This window comes from Danio rerio, chromosome 23, assembly GCF_049306965.1.
Source record: "Danio rerio strain Tuebingen ecotype United States chromosome 23, GRCz12tu, whole genome shotgun sequence".
Lineage (NCBI taxonomy): Eukaryota > Metazoa > Chordata > Actinopteri > Cypriniformes > Danionidae > Danio > Danio rerio.
Window position 1 is genome coordinate 27,410,352 of NC_133198.1, and position 16,357 is coordinate 27,426,708.

The 16,357-nt window shown below is 37.2% G+C and overlaps 1 protein-coding gene across 4 annotated transcripts in view; it reads right to left on the minus strand.

Annotated features, from left to right (window-relative positions):
• spen (spen family transcriptional repressor) overlaps positions 1-14,739 on the minus strand; it is a 44,915-nt gene extending 30,176 nt beyond the window's left edge. For 2 of the 4 annotated variants that reach the window (XM_009296917.4, XM_003201204.6), the window contains exons 1-3: positions 14,500-14,739; positions 11,577-11,897; positions 6,803-7,423 (exon numbers count right to left, since the gene is read on the minus strand). In XM_009296917.4, the coding sequence (XP_009295192.1) occupies positions 6,803-7,423; positions 11,577-11,897; positions 14,500-14,582 (1,025 nt within the window). In that variant the 5' untranslated portion in view covers positions 14,583-14,739. Of the gene's footprint in view, positions 1-6,802; positions 7,424-9,820; positions 11,898-14,499 lie in introns of all 4 variants that reach the window. The other 2 variants (XM_073938998.1, XM_073938997.1) reach the window with 1 other exon arrangement.
• Between the last annotated feature and the right edge of the window lie 1,618 nt (positions 14,740-16,357).

Sequence of the window (16,357 nt, forward strand, 5' to 3'; positions counted from 1 at the left end):
CCAGCAAAAATGTGTTTATGTATCCCCAATATAAATAAGTCCCAATGTAAATGTACAATATCTAGTTTGTTCTAGTGCTGTCAAAATTAGCACGTTAACGCATGCAATTAATTTGAAATATTTAACGCGTTAAAAACAATTAACGCAATTTCGCAGTTGCAGTTTTTTTTTTTTTTTTCTGTTGTGGCCGACGTGTGTTCAATGTGCAAAGAAATATGGATAAGATCAAGAAAGCGCTTTTAGAAGGAAAGTTTCAGTGTAAAACAATTAATGTTGCACAGGCTCTCCAGCGTTTTCTCCAGAGTTTCATGTAATTTTGGGAGTCTTATTCTTAATTTTTCGACTTTAACTGCAGTTTAGCAATTCAGTTTCATTCAGCAACATATTGATCATGCCGTCGTGATAATTATTGCTTGAGAACATGAAGTAAGGACTGGTGGAAGAGTGTTGTTTTATTGGAATTTGATACCGCATGCCGAATGGAAAGAAAGACCTCAGCATTTTGTGACTTGGGTGGTCCTTAAAAGGCACCTAGGTTACCCCTTTATTCAGATTTAATATAAGTCTTTTGCATCTCTAGAATGTGTATATAAAGTTTCAGATCAAAATACCCATCAGATTTTTCATTATACCTTTTACAAGATGCTGTTTTATACTGATTTCCAGCAGGGGAAATGGTTTTGTCGTACTGCGCCTTTAAGACGGTTCTTTCCCGCCCACTACATGCCTCCTCCCTCAGCTGCGTCAGACAACAGACAGAACTAACCTTTACTAAACAGTATTGTGAAGTTGCATTGATGAGTCACACACAATATCGTTACAAAGCACGCGCGCGCGCACACACACACACACACACACACACACACACACACACACACACACACACACACACACACACACACGACACACACACACACGACACACACACACAGGCAGGCAGACAGAGCGCGCTTAGCTTAGTTAAGGCTAACCTCAAGTACTGTGTGGATATCTGATATGCTAATGTACAAAATAAACCTGATTTAACTTCCACAAACCGGGATTGAAGCGTCTTCTTTTATAATTGTTCTGACACGCGGCTGTGCTGATAAAGTAAAGCTGAAGTAAAACGCTGTAATTAATTACACACATACTCTGTTTTAAAACACTTTAAACATGTGAAACTTACTCTTAATCACATTTGATGATGATTGCTGATCCTAGCGAACAGAACAGACCTTTTATTCCCGGTTGCTTTGCGTATGTCTGCCTGGTCTTGTTGACATATACACGCGACTACCGGAACATGTTAATGCGCGCAGCTGTCAATCAATTCGCTGGGTGGGGGGGAAAATCGCACACCTACGTAATGGTGCGATCGATTTGAAAACAGCTCCAATTGGCTGACCCTTTTTTTTGTAGTTAAATTGAAAAAAAAAAGAACTGGGTGTGTTTATATCACCCCAGTATGACGGTCTATACACTATACCAACACACAGATCTGTCCAAACAGCTTGAAAAGTAGATTTTTTACCATAGGTGTCCTTTAAAGGTAATCAAAATTTGCTGTTAACATGGTGGACCCTTTATCAGAGTATTACCTCAGTCAAATTAAAATTGGAGTATTGGTGTCTAGGCATGGGACGACAACAGTCTTCAAGGTACCGCGGTATGGAAAAGTCTTTAAAACCACCAAAATTTTCTGCTATTCCATTCCTAAGGTATGAGTAAGATTTTTTAATTTACATTTTTTTGTTGTTTTTTAGGACAACAGTATCTCCTGCAGAAAATCTGCCCAAATATGTGATTTTAAAATGTAAACAAACTTGTTTTTGAAACTAATGAAGACAGTAGAAGTCAATGATTCATTTGAATTGTTCAGCTCAACAGACTGAGTCTTAACAACTGGCTGAATGTAAAGGAGGACTAAGCAAAATTGTTTCTACTTCATAATCAATGTTCTCAACTATCAGCATTTTTCAATGAGTACAATTGTTTGTATTTAATACTTAATTATTATAATTTACCAATTTCCATATTTAAAATACCTGTATTTTTTCTTTTTCTTTTTTTTTGCAGTCCACTAAGAATCCAACATGTAAATAATTTTTGTTTGTTATTGGCATTGATTGTTTTGAAATTAAAATGGCACTAACATGCCTTTGTTTTTGTTTCTGTAAAAAAATATGGATTTCAAGCCAACAGTTTGAGGATCTTGATGGTTTATTGTGGGTATATCGTTTAAGTGAAGAAATCTGTGTTACAAGTTGAACACAAATTATAATAAACAGTTATATTTTAAATTTAAATAGTTTCTATTTCTTGAGTTTACATTAATTTTACATTTGAATAGCCAATAATATAATTTAAAGTCTTTAAATTGAGATTAATTACAAAAAAAGTGTGATTAATTAGTTAATTTTTTTTAATCGATTGACAGCACTAGTTTGTTCCAATTAATTTTCTAAATAATCTGCCTGACATAAAACCTAATATTTAAATGCAATAATTACTATTATATATTAGTTCTTTAAAACATCTCTAAAAACATTATTTGCAGGTGAAGATCAGGGTGGTCTAAATGATGATTTTAGACTCAATTAAAATCTCTTCACAATGAGCTTTTAAAAAAATATCATAGTTTCGTGCTACAGAGCACATTGCATTAGTTGCAGTTATGACACCTGTCTCAATATAATGTACAAGGTGACATACAGTAACCTCAAATATTACTCAGTGGTAGAGTTACACTCATGAGACATTGCACTTATTCATAACAACAAAATTATGTTAGTTGCATGTGCTTTAAAGCCTTGGCTGGTTAAACATTTAATTTTGCGTGCTATTAAGCAATTTTCCCCTCACCACATACACCTGAAGTGTACAAACAGCAAAGCCTGTCAAACAGCCCCTAGTTAGAGGTCTTGGTTATATTTTATGTCTGACCATGCAAAACACACAAGATTTACATATAAACACATTTGTTTATGTCTAAAGTGAAAGCAAACAGATAAAGTCTGTGCAAAAATAAAATTGACTATGTTTTTTCTGCTAGCTGATTTATGTCATATGTGCCATGTTGCAAAAGCTTACTATTGTGAGAGAGGTGAGTGTGAGTAATTAAACTGAGTGCAAGTAATTAATTACGCTCTTAACTCCTTAAAAACTCAGAATTCACTGTTTGTGAGTTTGCTGGAACAGTCTTTCACTGACACTGAAGTTACAGTAGAACCCAAGATCCACAATTTCATTGCAAGGGAGGAAATGAAAGCTGTAAATCTCAATCTCTGCTTCTGATCCAGACACAAGCGTGTCTGCAGAGCAAGTTGTCTCTACCACATCTATTATGGATCAGCTGTGATAAACGCAGCTGTTCTTCAGTGTCTGTGTTACTGCTTAATGTACAGCGCTGACCATTACAGCCAACTGCAGGCCTTTCTGTTGAGCGCTTAAACACTTGTCAATCATAAGCTGTTTCCATCCACCTATTTTGAATATGTGCATTAAAAAAAATTGGTTGATGGAAACACCAAGATGCACAGAATTTTTGAAAATGCGCATAAAAAAGTATGCGTATAACTGAGTAGGATAAACTTTTATTCTTTAATAAAGGATGCGCATAAACTACAATGGAAACACTTTTTACCGGACAAATTCAAGTATGAGCATGTAATTTTGTTTAACATCTGAAATTTTATTTTTATTTATTCTAAAACGCCTTAACCATTTCATTATTAGTGTTATTATATTATCAGTTAGCTCCAGAACTGTCAAGAGCGTCTGTGCTCTGCGTCTCATGCCTTCAAACGCCACCACACGTTCCTTGCATCTTCTTCTGAGGTGCAAGTCATTTATTTAATAAGTAAAAGATTCACACAGCTTCTACCGCAGCAAATTGCGTTTTTACTTTTGATATTTGGCACCAGTAAATCAAATAAAAAACTGTGTGGTAAGCATCGTCAATGCACCGTGATATCAAACTTATCCAAACTGTGAGACCAAGTAGGTTCAGAGCCCTAGCTCACATCAGTATTCTTCATTCATTTATTTATTTCCTTTTAAGCTTAGTCCCTTTATTAATCTGGGGTCGCCACAGCAGAATGAACCACCAACTTATCCAGCATATGTTTTATGCAAACGATGCCCTTCCAACTGCAACCCATCACTGGGACACATCCATACACACACATTCACTATGGAAAATTTAGCTTGCCCAATTCACCTATACCACATGTCTTTGGACTGTGGGGGAAACTGGAGTACCCGGAGGAAATTCATGCAAACATGGGGAGAACATTTAAACTCCACACAGAAACGCCAACTGACCCAGCCAGGGCTCAAACCAGCAACCTTTTGCTGTGAGGCGATTATGCTACCCACTGCGCCACCATGCTGCTCACATCGTCTTTCTTAAAATTCATTATTAATCTATGCAAGTTTCTCCCCAGAAAAAAATGTTTTGGTAATCTTAAATCAAAGTCTGACTGTTTGCAATATTCTTAACCACATTCTTACCGTTACTTTGCTATGAGGAACTGATACTCAAAAAAAAGCCTGGAACCTACTAATATTCAGTTTTAGTTGGAAGCAACTTTGGTTCATGTGGACTTTAAGAATAAAATGTTACAATGAGTGCACTACTTATTAGGGGTGTAACGGATCACGGTTGATCTGTTATTTATACGGATCACAACCCAAGGTTCAAATTTGGAACACACATGCTCCGCCGATTAAAACCTTTTTTTACTTGTCGATTAATCCTAATTTGGTAATGATCACAGAGAGATCGGCTCTCGCGTCATGTGAGCATTTAGGCCTTGATGTAAAATATAATGATGATGAAAAAGTTGTGGTGGGTTATTCAGATGTGGTGGGTTCTTAGTAGAGCTGCACGATTCTGGCTAAAATGAGAATCTGTGTGAAAATCTTAAAATAAAGATCAAGATTTTCTAACGATTCTGTAGATGTAAAATCAAGGTATGGTAAAAACAAACATATGGCACAACCTCAATAATAATATTATGTGTAGGTCTACTGGATTCTATAAATAATTCTATTCTACTTATAATAATTATGATGTTGAATTATGTTTAAGATATATGCTTGAAATCTGTAATATTAGACAATTTTATTCACTGGTAAAATCAGACATTTGCCATTATCAGATTATATACAACAATATATAGGCTAGAGTAGCTATTCTGACATTATAAACATTTATTTTCATGCACAACTGTGAGTTCGCTATGAAAGAAAAAACATATCAAATGTCGTAATCATAACTCTAAAATGCGATACAATCATTTAAATGAAGTGCACACTTTCAGTTTCATTCTGACTGCTAAGTGCTTGTTCATACTTCGCACGCGGCTCCCAAACGATCACTCTGTGCCACAAACTGAATATTATTTACAACTGTGTTACCTGTTACTCGCAACATATGCCGGTTCTGTTCACTTAAGTAGACGCGCGCGCGTCTATCATTAAGTAGAGCGCGCGCGCGCCCTGTGATAACAGCTCACGGCTCAAAATTACATTTTTAGTGAATTATACCTTATAAATACAGTATGTGACTCATTCAACATCATTTAGAGGTGTCAATGTTACTGAATAACGTGTGTGAAACAATGAAAAGACTCGTGCAGCCGCCTTTTCTTCTTTCCTGAACTTGAAAATATGATTGGCAAATTCGTGGAAATGCTGGATTAAGATCATCTAGGGGGTCGAATCGAGATCTTTCAACGATTAATTGTGCAGCTGTAGTTCTTAGGTTATTAATGGTGCCGTCACTACTTGTTTAGCCTGCATTAATGCATTCACCTGCACAATTAGTCATTAAAAGATTGGGATCTCAACACTGGTGCAAAATAAATGATAAATTATGGTAATTTTCATACGTTTATTAATCCTTCGAATCGCTGCATTCAAATCTGTGTTTGAAAAACACAAAAACCAAGAAAGAGATTCAGTCTTTAGTCTTTTGAGTTAGTTATTAAGTTACAGTCAAACAACACAAAAGTACTGGGAAAACAGTTTATAGTTTAGATATAACCACAGATTTTTATAGTAACTATTAAAAAAATAATCACTGTCATTAGCATTTAACTTGATGCTAAAAAAATTGTAGTTGTAGGCAAAAACTACACTATTTAACCAATAGGTTTCAAACAACCAGGCCCCATTTTTGGGTCAACCATCACTTTGTTAATAAAGCAACAAAACATTTATTTTCAAATTTGTTTCATTAGTTTTTTTTTTTAAAGCTACTGCTAAATACACCTGCTCTAACCAAAAAATGAACTAAAGTTTGTTTTATTTGTGTATTTTGCATATTTGTAATATAATTCTTTGGTATCATTAAAATATATATATATAACAAGAGTTTTATCTTCACCTACTTTGGCCGTTTTGTTCGCCCACTTGTTTTTCTTTTTTGATATTTTGTTATTAAAATAAGAAAATTTGTTTGGCTGTACAGCTCAGATAAACTTTCAAAATAACAACAATACAAAAAAATCCTTCTAAAATCGTGAATATACATGATACTATATACATGATAAAGAAAAAAAAATTGGGGGTACTTAAATATATCATATATAGAAATCTAGATTCATGCATTTATCTATTCTTTTTTTTAGGACAGCAATTCCTCCTCATTATTCCTTCCCAAAATGAACATAAGCGGGATTAAATTTAGTTCCTGTTTAAAGGGTGACTGTTATTACAACAACAACAAAAAAAATTGTTGAACTCTTAAATTACTTCTCCATATTTTACCATTATAGATATGCTAATTGATATGCAGATGCTTGGTTGTGCTCACCTGCCACTGCCACTGCTGCTGGTACTGCTGACGGAGTCTGAGCTGGAGGAGCGACTGCGGGATCCTGAGCCACTGCGGGAGCGTGCCGGTCGCGCTGCCTGACTTTGCAACCTCTGTGGTGATGGATTGTGTGACTGTGAAGAGTGTGGTGATCTACTGCGACTGTGGTGGTATGTCCTTTCCCCACGTCTGCCTCTTTCTTCTCTGAATAAATCCCGATGAACCACACTGGCAAGTGTGAAAGCTTCACGGGCACGGGGCTCATAACGAGTCTCTGTAGTCTCAAAACGACTGGGGCTCCGGCTTCGTGAACCATAATAGACAATTCCTCCTGGTGTGGAGCCACCACTGCCTACTCCAGCGGCAGTACTTCCACCAGCACCACTGCTTCCTGCAACATTCCCTGCAACACCTATACTGCCCGCAGATGAGCTTCCTCCGATGCTTCCACTGGCTGAACTGGCACTCCCACTGGTTCCACTGAGGGCCCGGTCCCTAGAGTCTCTGTAATAATCGCTCTCATAGTGACGCTGCCGATCGAAACTAGTGCTGTTGCTGCTGCTACGCTCATGGTGTCCATAGGCACTGTGATCGTAAGAGCGTTCCCGGCTGTCCGAAGTCCTACATGACAAGAAAAGGGATGGAGGATGGCAAAGAAAAATGGAAAGAATGAAATGAATGTTATTTTCCATCCCTGATAGGTTTACGAGTCAAGTGACATGCGTTGAAGAGGTGATTTAATCAAAACATAGACTGCAGGTGCATGTTGGAAAGATGCTCCCTTACAAATTTTTTTTTCCTTTTATTGTAGCATTCAATACAAACATTCATATCAAGTCAAGACACCTTAGAAGGTTGTTTAGGCTCTTTTTTTTGCCATATAAATTTTGCATTTCTGATATCATACTTAATCAATATTGAAAACTTGGGAGAAAAAAAATATGCATGACGAAAGTCATGCACCATGGTCAGTCACATTCCAAGTTACACAGGATAGAAAAGCAGAAATTACCATTTAATTAACTTTTTCTGTCTTTATTAAAGCAAAAAAACTAATTACTTTGTGTTTTGTAGCGAGAAACAGCAATTACAGAACTTGGTACATTTTTGAGATGACCAATTAGATGGAGCTAATTTATTATTTTACTATGCAAATAATAAAGGGGTTTTTTTTTGTTTGTTTGTTAATTACAAATTCTAAACAACCTACTTCCATCCTATGATAGCATGAAACATTTGGGCCTTTTTTTTTGGCAATTTAATTACTTAACAGGAATAAGGTTTCATAAATACAAAGGAGTCCTTCTCAAAGAATAAAATCAAAGCCACAGGTTATAAAAACTCATTATTATATTCCTTGAAGAAAGGTTTTTTGCAATAATAGGCTCCAACATAATTTGTTCAGGTCAGGCAGTAGAATAATGATTTGTATTTTGAGTGATCCTAAACCATGCTTTAAGGAATAAAATCTTGCAGAAAGGGACTGAGTAAAGGAGACGCTACACTAAACTTAAAGATTAAGGTTTTAGTAAACCTTTAATATAAATTACTAATATAACAATTTCATGGTTTCCGCTACATTCATTTTGCCATGGCGGGGCGCCACACCAAATTTCATCCCGCCACTGCTGCATTACAGCTTCTTATTCAAAATATTCTGTCGTTTTTTTAAATAGCGGGTTAAAAATCGCACCAGAAACGTATGAAACGGTAAGTGAATAATACCAGCGCAAACTTTTCTGTGACTGTAGTAGTGCTGTGCGTTCTGTTTAACCCTTTAAGGTGTTGTGCTGACTGACAGACTGACTTGACAGGTGCATGAGACCAGCAAACACGGCCTAGCTTTCAGTTATGATGAACACAGTTTCCATATACTTTATTTATAGATAAAGGTCTGTGGCTCTGCATATAATGACTTTATCTTGCTGAAGTTTATAGCCGTTTCACTTTACTTCAGGACGCATTAATGCCGTGGTCTGCAAGTCTATCGGAGACATTCATAAATATTCCTAGCAAATCTAATAAATGTTGGTGACATATTCTGTACATAAACACACTAAATCACACTTTAGCCGCATTTTTTGAGGGCGCGCAAGAAAATCTGCACTTGAGCAGCGTATATTTGAGATGCGCAAGAAGTTTTGTGCATGAACAGGAAATTGGTGCTCAGGCAGAGATCGACATGCTCTTAGGCTATTACATGAATGCGATCTCGCCGTAATACTGCGCCCACAACATGTATTGGTGGATCTGTGTAAAATGGCCAACAGAGTCTGCCGCCATAACTGGAATTTTGCGTCAGGTATTTTGTTTTGCAGAGGAAAACAAATATTTATATATTGGGGACCCTTCCCTTGCAAGAGAGCCACCAATAGCTACAATTATCATTAATAATATAAACAATCAGAAACAAATGACTAATAACTGCATGGTTCCTTAGCAACATAAATAATTGTGCATTAGCCATTTATATTGTAAGTACTTCCAATTTATACAGGGGTTAAAATAACAGCTGGCTGACAGCCCTAGTTAATTTGTTGGCTTTCCATCAAAAAAGATGCTTTTATTTAGTGAAAGTCAGCTGTGTAACTTGATTGTGATCAACATTTATAGTAAATAGTCCACTCCTGTAATTTTCACAAGAACTGACAAACAGTGGTGACACATTGCATCACAACACTCCACAGCTCATTTGCCATCTCTATTTCCATAGAGCTGTTATGTGTTTGGTCGGCTTTGCTGTAGTTTAAGTCATTTGAACCTTTTGCTTTTAATATGTCTCGAACACTATTCAAATTTTTCACGTAGGTAAAGCAGAGAGGCAAAAAGCCAAGGAGTGTGAAATAGAGTGAGAATCAGGAAAGGGACAGCAAAGTGAGGTAAAATTCTGAAAATGCCAACAAGCTACTAAAACAGCCTGTTTAACAGCTACATCTGTTAGTGGGAGATGGAAAGAAGACAGGGGATCAAACTAGGGGTTAGAGAACAGCTAATATACACAGGGCAGAACATACCAACCTTTTCAGACAGCGGTAACCCGACCTACAATTCCAAATACAATTTAGGGAGACAGAACTTTGTGAGCAAAAAAGGGGATTAAAAATGTAGAATGTAAAAATGGTAAGAAAAAAAAACGAAGTAATCCTTAGCTTTCAGGATCCAACATAATAGTTTGGCCAAAGGAATCCATGCTTCTTAAAAAGAAGGAAAAAGTCAATATCGGTATGGAAAAAGCGTATGGAGGTAAAAGTCAGGAGGTAGATTGTCCATCTCAAGTTCATTGCAAATAAAAAAAACGTCATCAGATAAAAAAACAGGCTGTACAAAAATAGTCCAAAAATAAAATAAATCCATAAAGTGGTTCTTAACTTGCATTCATTTTGTTCTTTATTTTCATTAGTCCGTTGAAACAAATTTGTCACTGGAGAAGAGCTTGTCACTGGAGCTTTTAAATCCTTCTTTGGTAAGTTAAAAAAAATAAAACTGTTTTCACATTTGAATCTTCTCCATCACATCTTTATGGCTGAAAATGTTCACTTAAGAGATATCCCACCAGAACGTAGCAATATTCTTAACCCTGTAACATTAATAATCCAAGTCAACTCTGAAAACATTGGGTGTTTGATGTTTTCCAAATCCCAGTAGAATCTTTATTGATGTTTGGAAAAAAAAAGAGATCAATAATCCATTGGCATCAAAATAGTCCATAACGGGAAACCGACTTTCTTCTTAATCGTAGTGTATCCACAGTCTGCTATAGTTCCTGATCCTTTATGGGACTTTGTAATCCAATGGCATATTTCATATCCATTGTGAGAAGTCTTTGGCCTTACAGGAGTACCTCCATTCCTTACTTTGGATCCAAAAATCAGTTCATTCTACAGTAAATTAGATGATGCGCTACGTTAAATCCACCCTTTTTCTTTGGCGTTTGCAAAAAAAAGTAAAAATGAACTTAAATGGTCTGGAAATAAGTAATGAATAAATAAAGAGGTTTGCTCACTGTGTTTCTGTCACATTCTACCATGTTGACCAATGGCAGAAGTCTCCCTTGGAATTAACAACAAAACCCTACCATCACAAACAATCCAGAAAAAAAAGAAATAAAACTGAAGTGATAGAAAATCCTTGTCATTTGGGTAGTATTAATCCAGTGTGATTAAGAATCCAGAGAATACCATCCAGAGTACTCCAGATCATGGAAGGGAAAGAACTGATCTTAAACCACCCATTTCAATAATCCAATTAACAATCAATGGGTCTTAATTGATCAACACTGTAAATGTGTTACAATAACAGAGAAAAACACATGTAGTAAGACATTAATCCACCTTGGCCGGTACAGTACTCCACAATCGGGCAATTCCAGGTCAGGCCATGGTCATAGATTCACTCTGACTTCCAGAAATCCCAGAATAATTTGATATCCGAAACATGCCCTGGATTCTCTTCGCAGTGATATCCAATTCTGAGAGAATCCCCATGCAGAGGTACGCTAAGCTCTACATAACGATTATGAATTTCGGTGCATGTTCACCATGCTTTGACAAACTTCATAACTGGCTCGCTTTACACGGTGAGTGATGACAGACCTCAACCATCAAAGCGTGATGCCCAAATTACTACCCTCCAGTGTGTTCTCTTAATTTCCCATATGTCCCCCGCCCCCAAAACAATAAATTAGCCCAATTAATGACGGAAATAATTGGGAGGGAGAGATGAGTTACAAGAAACGAATGGTCTCCCTGCCTTCAGAAAAACTATATCCACTTACCCGTCTAGTCTGCGTTCAAAGCGTCCCTCTCTGCTGTGAAGTGACACAGAGGGCCCATACACAGGGCCCCCTGCCCCCCTTGTGAACCCTGAAACATCCCGCCCACGAGTGGCTATGGACAGGCTATCATCCAGGCCTCGAGCTGCACTGGGTATAGTTCCTGGTTCATTGTAATCGGTGCGAAGGTCCCTGTCTCCCATCTTGTTGATAGAATTATGAGCTTTCTGAGCACTCTTAATGTCCACAAAATCCACAAAAGCTGCCACTCCACCTTCCGATCCACGTTTAGGGAGAACCTTGACACTCTCCACTCGTCCATACCTGAAAAAAAGAGAACACAAAAAGCATTAACTATTTAGCCATCACTAAATGAACTTCATATTTGCAGTCAACGATGTTAAAAAAACAAACAAAAAAAACATCTTGTATACTGCCAATCTGCAAAGGTCAGAATAGATGGTGCAAAAGCCTGAGTGAAAACAAACCTTCATGCCAGTCATGTGCAATATGTAAATAAGGCTATTCAAATAAAACAGCCTGTCTCCTGCATCAACTCTCAAAGATCTCTCAAAGCACAGTATGAATGGAATAAACCATATGCCAGTAATGCCTCCTTTCATTTGGCTATTTAAAATAATTACAAAAAGAAAAAAATATATATCAGATTTTGATGATCCATGTCTGGTGCACCAAAATAACCAGAGCAGCCTTTTTCTTCAGTGATTTTTATCAAATGTATAGATTTCGTTTAAATGTAATGCTTTTTTCTATGTCATACTATCCTTTGTACCTCTTTGCTAGGTTTCATAAAATTACATCCCTTCTTATTTTTGTTCTGTAGAAACTTTGACATATAGTGCTTGTATAAACTACATATGCATTTATTAAACATTATATGCATTTATTAAACATTAATTTGCTGTCAATCATCACAAGAATAAACAAAACATATGTAAATGAACGTCAGGCGTTCATGAGGCTTAAAACAACACTTGGTTTGCAAACTATAAACAATAGGCATTCAAATTGTGCTCTAGGTGAGCAGCTGTCTGACACACCAGTTCTCACACTCACAACACAATCTCCGTCGCCATTTTACAAACCTATTCACACTGCTTATTCATTCTCCCGTCCCCCATCTTCAATAAGTACCTCTGCCGCACTGACCTGAGCTTTGACAGTCACCGTACACAAATCACTTCAGGGTACTTAAATATGTCGCATTTTATTTTAGAAATCTAGATTTATGCGTTTATCTCTGGTTTTCTCGGACAACAATTCCTCCTTTATTATTCCTTCCTAAAATGAACATAAGCGGGATTTAATTTAGTTCCCGTTCAAAGGGCGACCGTTATTACAACGATTCAAAGCTAACTTAAATGGACAGGCATTTGAACAAAAGGCTGCCGTTGAGACAACAAAGCGGTGGGTTCAAAATGAATTAATTATTTACTCAATCTTTTTTGCAGGTTCTTATATTAGCGTACCTCCTGTGTGCTCAACTCGCAAAGTAATACCTTAGGATATTGAGGCATGTTCATTAAACTTAAGTCCGAACATCTGCATTAATCAGGTACATATCTTTCAAAAATACCATTACAATAAGTTTGGTCACACCTGCATTTTTAAACGCTAACCTTACCTTGGGGTGTTTGAGCGTACGTGTAGGTAATGAATGTGGTCAATAATGGAAGTCAAGACAATCAAGGGAATTTCGTACACAATAAACGTTGTTTCAAAGCAGATTTATGAAAATGTATATCTTAATGCTTCAGAAAGCACGAATGATAATATAGTTTGAGTCATAATATAGTTTACATTTTGCGACGATGTAAACAATCGGACAATTTAGATTTGCTCAATATTATCGCTTTCAGTGGCTAATTAATGTGGGTAAAGTTTGGATATGTTAAAAATATATAGCCTATATATGCTGTGTGATAATGTACCTTTAGGATAATATAAACAATCACGTACGTTAGCCATTTAAATTAAGTAATACACAATACTGCGATGTCACTACTGGGATCCATCTCGCCACTGTTTCCGACTTGAACTTAGATAACAGATTTACACAATTTAGTTTCAAGAAACCGTGTCATTATGACTCGGTTATGCATTCCAACCATAAATCAGGTGACTTTTGAGTGAATTCAACGACACCTGAATCCAAAGGTCAGAAAAATAATAAAACTCTCCAGCATGCGAGTACAACGTGCAGACATTGTTGGCTTTCTATCCGTTTTAACACTAAGAAAATATAAAATCATTCTTAATGCCACGATTTGTGAGTATAAATTATTAATCTCACCGCTACAAAAAGTTCTGACAACTAAACGTCAGGTTGAAGTAAACTGCTGCCACATGTTTACAGAGTGACAATCATAATTTGCATTAAAGTTTTTATTTATAGACGTCCACTCTGGTAATGTTTAACTTCTTGAAGATGCAGCCGCTGACGGTCACCGCTCTCCTGACATTCATGACATCTGAGCTGAATGCTCAAAACAACACCCACTGTATAATGCCTTTTAGTAGACACCATATAGCCAAGTTAATTCAACTAGCGTGCAGCCATCGAGCAGTAGATTTTAAGTGCCTTTAAGTACTGCTGCTGACATCTAGGATGCAAATTAAAGCTGAAGCCAACAATTTTGAAGCAACACAAGTAACGTGCTTGTATGCGACCCTACGTGCTAATTAGCAACCTAGCGACGACTGCGACTCTAGAAAGCTAACTCACTAGCCAGCGTATGTTAAGTCAGCCAAAACAAGCCAACTCCATAGCAGCGTTCCTGCGAAAGTTGCTCCGCACATTTACGTTGTTCAACTCTACACCGGTGTGCCGCTATTGTTTTCGCCCATTCCCTCGAAGAAAGCACATTGCTGGATGTTGCCTTGCTCTCAGCAAATCGTCACTTACCGTTTGAAGTGCTCGATAATTTTTTCCTCTCGTACATTTTCTGGTAAATTTCCCACCCATAAATGTCTGGTTTCCCGGACCATACTGCGTGGTGGTGTCCCCCGGTCATACAGAAGATTTTACTGCGTTAAATCCGACTGAATATGTTAGGATGAGGCGAGTAGTTCCTCTGACTCGACACTACGATTGGACCCGCTTGCACTTGAAAGCTGTGTTGACTACGAGCGCCTGAACCTTGCTGTCGAGGAGCGCGCTCCGGTTCATGACGAGATCGCGCATATGCAATGAGCAGCACCCGGAATACCACATGGATCAAATCGGACAAGACGTGTTCCCTTCAATTTAAATGTTAAAGCTGCACATCCTTTGGATTATTTCACAGGTTAAGATTGAAAGGTAAAATCTCAGATTGCAGTTTAACATTTTACAGGCTATTGGCAAAAGGACTTTTGAAAGCAAGTTACTAATAGTTTCTGGGGTGTTACAATGAGGTTTACCACAAACTATTTTCAACAGTCAGTGGCTGGACGGTGTTCACAGTAGTAATAGCTTTAATACTGCTGCTTTGTATACGTTTGCACATCCATTTGTTTTCCCCAACACCCGTGTGGAGATCGTTTTTGACCTACTACTTGCGAGTTAAAACAATATACGTCACGAGAGACTCTGTTGTTAGATAAACTATTTATTTCACCTAGGCATGATTGAATTAGCTGAGCGATTCTCTCAATATAACAAGCCCCGCCTTTATGGGAGATAAATGCAGTAATCAACATTTGGAGTGGATCAAAATCGTTTTAAGAGAAGAATGGGTATTGTTCAGTTGTTTAGGAGATCTTTGATGAAAGGTTTTGATCCACTTGACTAGTATAATTAAATATATTTCTCATAACTACAAAGATAAGAACGATTACGTTTACATGTTTATCAAAAAGACAGGCATCCTGGTCAATGCAAGCTTAATTATTAATAATAGTACAGCCTACTGACAAAAAGATCAACAGATCATATTTTAAATAGGCTAATGATGATCATTCCACATATTGTGGTGATTAATAATCCATTAAAGCAAGAGACAGAATGACAATCCCATAACATTTCCGTATAAAAAACAGCATTTGACTGTTTTCCAGCTATGCACGAGGCGTGTGATTTGATTCACGCATGCGCCAGAATGCGGCAAAACAGGGACCGCAATGGATGAATCGCGCTTGCGCTTTACACGCCCACACAGAGTTCTGACAAAGAGCAATTACAACCCCTCTGACTGGCAGAAAATTCTGGAACTTGTACTGAGGTGGATGCTTCTCAAGCTGGATCTTGAGCAAGCCACAAAATCTTCAGATTCAGTCTTCACAGGATTTATACATGGACTTCCTGGATCTTCCTAAATCCTTAATATTTATGGAAAAGAAGTAATAAAATGTAATTCTTTTGGGATTGGATTTGAGATTGGTTGCACACTGGAAATACAAATGCGCACTTCAGGCCTAAACCGTAGGCTATTGTTGCATGTTATACAATAAATGAATCCCCTGGATACTCGGACACCACTTGTTTTCCCTTTAATCAACTCGAGACGGTGTGGCCAACGTCTACGGACATGAAGGCATTTACTGCTTTATTAAATTGTTAAAACAAGTTTAACATATGTATTTATCCATGGAATCGATGGGATTATAAACAAAATATCGGCAGAATGTGGAACGTGTATGAAAGAAATTGTCCATGTTTAGTATGAGCGCCTTTAATAACGCATGAAAACATCCTGGAGCAGAACAGTCACCGTGGAGAATTAAACACGTACCTCTTAAATACCAGAGAGATTTATGCGTCACAAACAAAACATGCACTTGAT